Consider the following 8,788-nt stretch of genomic DNA (forward strand, 5'->3'; position numbering starts at 1 on the left):
TATCTATCTATCTATCTATCTGCCGTGATTGCAACACCTTATTGAGGCTACTTGCTTACACTGCAGCTCGCTTTTACTGCCTTGCAAACATGTTTTATTAGGTTGTTATGACTCTTACATGTGTGGATGAGGTTGTTGAACATTATGTTTTCAACACTGATCTTCTCTACTGGTAAAATTCCCTTGGGTTAAGGACATAACCAGGGGTCATTAGCTAATATGTCGATGTATTTCGATGTAAATCAGCCCTGTGGATGGAGGAGGTTTAGAGAGAATTTTAGTTTTTGACTTGGCAATTAGTTGATCCTTGGTGCTTCCTGCCATAAGTTGTCACTGTTACTACCTCAGACTTCAACTGATAACATGGTGTCTTCCCCATCTGTGTAGCCGCCTGCTGTAGGGTATGACCAACAATTTCTGAGATTAGTGTAGGATATAATCCAGAAATCACGCAGATTTTATAAAGGTTTATCATAAAATCTAATCTTTTATGTACCCTTTTAGTATTTCTGTCAAATATAAATATGCCATCATGCATAAATTTCAAATGAGACAATGGCTAAAGGTCCTTATTGCCAACATCTAGTAGTAGTCCAAAAGTATCTTTTTGCTTTTGGCCTTTTTTTTATTAATGAATTTGAGAAAGAAAAGCATCCTTCCTCAGGAAACATGGTTATTAAACTCTAATCCCAAAATCCTATTATTAAGACTATCCACAGTACAATCTGATTCAAACTCAGCTTCTCTAGACACAGACCAATCAACGAATTGTTCACACAACTCACAAAAAAGATGATATTAAAAATGTTCTGCTCATTTAAACTAAGCCTGTTTACCTAACTAACAGCCTTTGTAGTCTTTTGTAATGAGACTCTGAGGTACATCAAAAAAGAAAAATGCAAGAAAGCACAGTCCCATACTCACTTTTTAGGTCTTAATATTATATACAGTATATTAAGTATATAGACACAACTAATGCTGCTGTAATCTCAGCTAAAAGACCACAGTGGCCTGTTTGAATCTGACGGATTACTGAAGCACCTGTTGCGCGTGTCCTGAACAGAAGCACCACTTAAGATTAGCCTTCAGAATTTAAAGGCCTAAATAGTGTTTAATTCGTTGAGACAGTAATCTAATGCATCTTGAATTTTGAGGCTGAGACTTTCACTCATTGTGCTCCTGTGCTGTGAGAAAATTAACCAAATGATTAGATCTGGATCTCAGTCTTGATAGGTGTGACCCGCAGCTAGTTTAGATTTATCTTTTCCCCTAAAATGTTCTAAAAATGAGGGTCTGCAGGGAACCCTTGTGACCCTGAGCTCAAGCGTTGACCATGTCATTGTAATATCACAGACAAACTAAATCCAGGACCTCACATCGGTCTAGGGCAATCTTTTCTGTCCATTTCTACTTTGACCCCTTATTATTCAAAGTCTCATTCAAACAAAGAAGGGGTGTGAAGAAACACCCAAACAGCAATGCAGGAGTGGTGTTCTTATTTTCATGGAGGCTCAAGAGTTACAGTTGATCACATATTACATCCTTGTTCTCAAAGGATGTAACCCATTACATCCATAATCGGGTAAGAAAGTGGTGACAGATAAATGCTGATTCCTGATTTAAAGGTCCAGCAGCAACTCCTCCCAGTGGCTACTGTAAGCTGGTGGCAATGATTGTAAAGTTAATATATATGCTAGCCGAGGGGATCACATTTTTTGTTCCAGTTTGAGTAATCTGCTGAGACTTGGGTCAGATATTTCTCCACAGTCAATCTTAAATATCAATGCATCACAGGGGCAGCATTTGCAAAAGTCTTCATTGTGGCCCGGTGACCTGGTCCCTTAGTGGTCAAGTCATGCATGCAACTGGCTTGATGGAGGACGGTATTGGAATTGTGTTATTGAAAACCTACTCTGTCAGTGAACAAGGACGTCTTATGGCACTTTGGGCTGCCATCCAGCCCTCAACAGTCCGGGATTGTATTTTGTTTTTAAATGTTCCATTCATCTATCTCAGCCATGTTCTACAGGCTTCTGTGCGCAGAATTCAGACGAAGCAGTTTCGATGCTAGAATATGAATTAGGCCTGTGGTAGATTAAACTAGCCGTTTTATGTGTTAGCTGTGTTGACAGCGAGGCAGTGACATCATTAGGGTTTGTGTGGAGAAGAACAAGGTCAGTTTCTTAATCACTTATCTTATCTTAATGCTTGAGGCCAAATTGTTGGCAAGACGTTTAACCTGCTTGGAGAAACACTTGCCTGAATAGGGTGTCATATTTGGATTGGCTGTATTAGACGTTTGTTATGACCTACATCCTGGGTCAAGTATACCAGAGCCACATTGTAATTTGACGTATCTGTAAAGATGATGCCTGCAGAGTGTGTTTTTCAGCTATTAAGTAGAGCCCTGTGTCCGTCACACAAGACCTGGGCACAGCTACGTGATGCAGTATCGCCCCGATGTCCCGTTTCCACAGTTACACACGTTACCCCTCCTCTCACTGTGCTACTGAATGAATGACAGGGATGAGATTCTTGCACCCCCACTACTCCCAAGCATCACAATGAAAACTATGAATTCCTGTGTCACATGCGCACCAGAGTGAAAAATGATTTTGAGCGCTGTGTCTTTTTTATGCAAGGGCTGTTCTCTGTGTACTTGGAAGAAAACTAGTAATGCAGCCCAGCGATACTCAGGACTGAAACTGTATTCACTGCATGCCAGCAGAAAAGGGCTCATTTTAGTTTCAGAGCCTACATGAGAAATAGTACCGTCTTTGGTACCTTGTAAGTAAATAATGTCCAAATTATGAACCTTTTTTGGAGAAAACCGTAATGCCTTCCCTCATGAGCCATTTGTTTTCACTGTACGCTGCTTCACTCAAGCAAGGTTGGAGCTGCTGGCTACTGCTGTAGTCGAGCGGGAGACATTTTTGCCTTCAAAAAGATGACCCAGAGCTCACTCAATCAAACTTTAATAAAACAAAACAAAAATGAAATGCCACAGTGCAGTAGTGGGGTAAAAAAAACAAATAGAAACAGACCCTGTTAGGCGACAGATATTGATTCAACTCGATGTTTTTTTTTTAGAACTGTATCTTATGGTGAAACAAATATCTTGTCCAGTGTCATCCCGTCTGTGTTTGTAGGGAGGCAGCTTGTCACTATTGTTCCTGTCTGCTAATGTGGTTTTCCTGTTCCAGTCATGATAACTTGTACGACTTGCTCTCTGACACTCTGCACCCTCTGTCTGCCCTCTCTCTTTCTCTCATTTCTATTCTCAATGTAAGAAACACTCAATAACGTACTCTGTAGTGAGCAGCAGCACAAATTAAACATATACAGACGTAGCCCAACCGACAATGACAGTCCGAGGCCGATACAGATATGAGAGTTTTACATAAACGAAACGCAAGCAAATATTTGTGATAATGATTCCTTTTTACATTTGAAAGATAAATTTGTGCTGTCTGTAGGACAAACTATCAGATAACGACACTGTTTGTATTTTACATAGTCACGGACTATACAGAGTTTGATTTTGTGTGATGTATTGCATTGTTAGCAAACATAGTGGGCCATACTTAGGTTGTTTTTATTCATTTGTGAGAAGTTTTTAGAGCACTAGTGAATTCAGACACTCAAATAAAATGACTGAGGGTGAATGTGATGCACTAAGTAGCAAAAAAGGGACAATTTGATACACAGTCCATTATTGTGTTCATACGACTGTAATACGATATCATTGAATTCACTTGGTTGAATAGAGCTGATAAGCCAGGTAAATGGATGCTGATAGCTAATGGAGTTCAGTGTTGAATGCATTGGTGCCTTTTTTAAAGGTGGGATCAGTCATTCTAGAGAAAGATAGGCGATTGCTGAGTCTCATTCCCAGGTCCTCAAATACTGTCACTGGACGCAGTGTGAACGCCGCCAGCTGTGCCCGTTCCAACCACTTAGTCGATTGTTGAGTCGTCATCACATAATGACACCTAAAGGGAGGTGGGCCGCTCTGCCAGCCACCCACCTGTCACAGCACAGGACGTGTGTCTTGGAGACATTATGCTTTTTTTAGTGTTTCAGTTCAGAATTTAGTTTTTTTGACAGTGATAAACGCAATGCTTAATCTTGGATAAGTATATGTTATGGTCTTTTTAGGTGTGGTAGGCTTTGGCTTAGAGTCAGATGAGGCCATCTCCACTGATGATGTCTGGAATGAGTCTTTCAACTGGAAAAATGTTCAATAGTTCTCTTCATTCTTAATGATGTTTTAAAGTTGTGTTGTTGCTCAGACGCTTAAAAAATGATCTACAGAAAAAATGCTTGTAGTTTTTGCACACCCTGTTTTTGAGAAACGGATAACATTTGAGCTAAAATGCAGATTTAAAAACAGCTGTGATGCCTGTACACAGGTGGAGTAGTGATGATGATGATGATGACATTATTGGGAGTTACTGGTGTGTGTGTGTTTTTTGTTTTTTGTTTTTTTTACTCCAGCTCGCATTTGTGACCAAGTAGTTTGACAGATAGGTCAGGGCTGGGGTCAAATCTGCACCTCTCAACTGAACTTCACTTCACAATGCCAGCCTTGTCTTTGCCCCAGAAAAAGGCCTGCATTATGAGGTTGCATGTCAACTCTACGCTATGTCAAGGCCCCAGATCATTGATATGGGAACAATTTGGTGCTTAGACGCAACATCAGTCTTCAAACTAGAAGCCTGATTACGCATTTGTCTGGAAAAAAATGAGCGAAATGACTTTATGCTGAATTTTTAGTATGAGTCAGTTGTGTAATCTTACAACCTTGTTTCTGAGAGCCGGGACAATCAGTTTGTATGAAGTTGCTGGATGAGTCATATGTTTAAGCCATGTTTATTCTTCATCAAGAATGTACAGAACTAAGATGCCAACCATCTTCAATCTGAAGTGTGTTTAGATGCTCTTTTTAACAGCAACCCTTAGCTGAGGAATTATAATGTCCTTCATCAGTCTGTCTCACAAAACACAAGAACATGCACAGATCCCACAGGGAGGATGTAGGTCAAGAGCTATTTAGATTTTTACAGCCTTTTCTGCGGTTACTGCAGTAATTTCACTACAGATTAGTTGCAATAAACCCAGATTGGTATAAAATAGTTTTCACCAGATTGTAAAGACATTGTAGTAGGAATAGCTTGCATGAACACCATGGTTATATATTCCCATACAGTGAATCATTTTAACACTCATGTTGAAATATTACTGCACATCTGTGTGATGTTTCAGGACAGGATCTTGTAGGGCTGCTCAAATATAATATCGCAATCACAATTATTTTGGTGTGTATATATATATTTATATATGAATTTGAGATAACGAGATCACGATTATTTAACAAGATTTCATCATACGTTTATTGAACTTTTCAAAAAGACTCCTTGATACCAAAGTTCCAAACAGCTGAATGGGTTTTACCTTTCATGTTGACCAAAAGCTTCTCTTTCCTTCATCTTGGCTCAAGCTGAACTAAACACAACCACAACCTGGAGTGAGTCTGGGCTTTTAGGGAGGGTGAAGCGAAAAGTGCTCCTCTGTAATGGAAATGGGTGCGCTGGGTTAATAACACAAAACAAAACAAGAACATGTTTGTGAAAAGGAATGCGACGCAATAATGGTTTTATCTGTTATATATTTTTTTTTTCCATAATCATTTGAAGCCAAAATCATAATTGAAAATAAAATAAAATTAATTGCCCTGCACTGGGATCCAGAGAGTTATGTAAATAGAATGAATGAATCATACGCTCCAGAATTACATCAATAGGCCTTATCAAAATTTGGCCACTGTTGTGAGCAGTCCCTATGGATCACATTTGCCTTATTAATTTCATAATCGATTGCTTGTTTTTTTCCCCCCCCAGTTCTTTTTTTTAAATGCAACAAAATTTGCAATTCTTATTGTTTATCGAATTGTTTCACTTTCCTCTCTTCGCTGCTTCCTTGTGTGTAATTATGAGGCCCACTGATCTCAGGGGAACAGAATAAGTTCAGCACCATGCCAAAACAACAGCATTTTCTCAGAGCGTGCAGTATCCGTGCGTTGTGTGGTGACTGAGGATGTTTTCACATTATATTAGATGTTCTCCACTTGGATAGTCTTCTCATCTCATAATTTTGACTGCAGTTCTCATTACAGACACAATGCACAGGTCAGTTTGCCAGTGTATAAAATGGATATACTGCCCAGTTAGTCAACACTTGCTGTTATTCACATGCTCTGGTTCTTGGTATTAATTCCTGATATAAAGTTTGCTCCACCCGACATTATTGTGGTTGCCTGCCTTCTTTGGAGGGGCCTGAGTGTCTGCAGGGATTCAGAGCAGTAGTGATAAACAAACTGATTATTTATATGTCTAAGAGAAACATGTGCAATTTAGTACAGTTAAACAAATCCAAGGGTAGTGTTCTAGCCTGCTTTTGAAGTTCGGATTTTTCTTTCATAATCCAATTTAAAGTAGATGTGGTTTAGTATCTGGTCCATTCTCCCTCCCTGTCTCTAATTTCAAAATAGCCCCAGTTAATAACTTATTTTATTTTGCTGTTGTGCCACTGGACATTTGGATGCATTGTTAGACACAATAAACATCTAGTCAGGTAACCATACAACAGCATTCTGTAATATTTAATTAAAATAGCCCTGTTATTACTAAAGGATAATGCAGGGTAAAATGTGTGGGGGACAGATTGTGTCTCTTTCAAAAATGATCAGAGAAGCTTATCAAACATTAAATTACACACCGAAAAAAAAAAGAATCTGACGGATAACAGGACCTCTCTGCACGTCAGATGGGGATTGAACTCAAACAACAAACGCGTTTTCGCTCACCTCCGCTTGTAATGACTCAGCAATGTGGTCAAAAATAAGTTGTTTGTGTTTTGGGCAAAAATGGCAACTTGCAATGTGTAAAAGATTCCAGTCGGGACCAACAAAAGGAGGAAGCAGCAGATTAACACAGGCTTGGAGTCTTTTTTTACAGTGTCATTTGTGTATTTTAAGGCTGATTTACTTTCCTGGTTTTCATGTTTAACTTGTTTAGTAGAAAAGTAAAACATACAAGTTGTTCCAGTTAATCAGTGTGATGTCCGTATGAAGACAGTTCTTATGGAAACAGTTTAGCAGCAAAAACCCTACTTTTGTCTGCAAATTCAATTAAAACCATTTCCCCCACTTGTTTAATTATAGAAGTTTGTTCTCACGTTTGTATTCCTCTCTCCCTCTTCTTTAGGGCGTACTCCCTAGTTGACTCCAGCCAGGTGTCCACCTTCCTCATCTCCATCCTTCTCATCGTCTATGGCAGCTTCAGGTGAGTGTCACTAAATAAATAATCACTTCAGCTGTCAGGAGGATAGTGGATAGTGGACAGTGACTCTCAGAGCATGTCTTGTTTGCCACATTAGAAACGACCTTTAGCCAAAAGTATCATTTCTTTGTAAGATAAAAAAGGCACTTTTATGTTTTTATAAGCTTTGCCCTACGGGGTCAAGTCAAATGTTCTCAGAAGAAATTAAGAACCTAAAGAGGTTTGTTATGGTAAATATGTGCAAATTGTGAATTGCATCCATTTCTCAGGGTTCAATCTTATAAAAATGTACGTCTTCTGGTGAATGTGAATGAAAAACACTTGTTGAAGCAGTTTTGGGGTCTCTCAAAGTCCAAGCGTACCCGGTGAACAGAGGGCATAATGTGATTTTGGTGCATTGAAAGAATCTACAGTCCTTTCACCTAATGGTGTTCTGATTCATTTAGTTGCAATAGGATATTGACCAAAACTAATTTGCTTTAGAGGAGTCTTACGATCAAGTAAATGGCTTCTTAGAGTTTGATTGTCAGGCTGAATGTGAGAGGCAGGTGTGTTTTGCTTATCCATCCATTATTGGATTAAAAATGCACAATCAATGAGGCGTCCATCTCTCGGATAAACTGTATCTGCATAACTGTTATTGCTATTGATGCAAACTGTCTCATCCGCCATCCACATATAAAGAGGTAGAGAGGACACTGCCAATATGATGCTCCATCCTCACTCCATGATACAGGCTAATTAGGATGGAAGGAGAAAAGCTCATCAGACAAAAAGTGGTCGTGGCACATTATGGTCGTCGGGTGGATTGTTGTGATCATTTGTAAGTCACGACTGATCAGATCAAGTTGCACTTAGCTCATTCTAGTCGGGGGGTTGTTGCTGTCAGGAGATGAAGTCATTTACAGTCAGTTCTTTTCCATCCATCTGTTTTAAATTTTCAATTTGTGCATAAAAAGTGGGAACACTGAATTACAAAAACAAACCCTTAACCTTTCACAAAAATGTTTTGCACATAGTTGAGGTTGAAAAGTTGGTGTGTCAATAAAAACAAAATGTGACATGGTGCAATTGAAACAGGCTTTAATTTACGCTACCCGAGCTTCTTGTCATCGTCGGGGGGGAAAAAGCACAAATAGTATAACACCTTTCTACTCTTTCAACCACTCAAAGTGCGTTCGCAATACTTTATAAACCACATTCTCACAGTGACATGCAACAGGATGAGCTTACCATCTGAGCCACAGCTGCTCAAAATTTCACCAAATCAGTCATTTTATTATTCACACCTGTGCTTCTTTTTACTGTGACATGTCAAACTGTCTTCAGAAAAAAACAAAATAAAACAACCCCTGTAAGATGGGCATACGTCGATGTCAGATGTGAGTAAGAAAAAAAGCCGCAAGGAAATATAAATATTTTGTGGGTGACACACTATATTAAGTTTC

The 8,788-nt window shown here is 39.1% G+C and overlaps 1 protein-coding gene across 2 annotated transcripts in view; it reads left to right on the plus strand.

The window, feature by feature from the left end:
• Positions 1-8,788, plus strand: part of sppl3 (signal peptide peptidase 3) — a 22,938-nt gene that overhangs the window by 6,634 nt on the left and 7,516 nt on the right. For both annotated transcript variants that reach the window (XM_035668277.1, XM_035668278.1), the window contains exon 2: positions 7,266-7,343. In XM_035668277.1, the coding sequence (XP_035524170.1) occupies positions 7,266-7,343 (78 nt within the window). The remainder of the gene's footprint in view (positions 1-7,265; positions 7,344-8,788) is intronic.

This window comes from Morone saxatilis, unplaced genomic scaffold, assembly GCF_004916995.1.
Source record: "Morone saxatilis isolate NCDOM2014 unplaced genomic scaffold, NCSU_SB_2.0 Contig21, whole genome shotgun sequence".
NCBI lineage: Eukaryota > Metazoa > Chordata > Actinopteri > Moronidae > Morone > Morone saxatilis.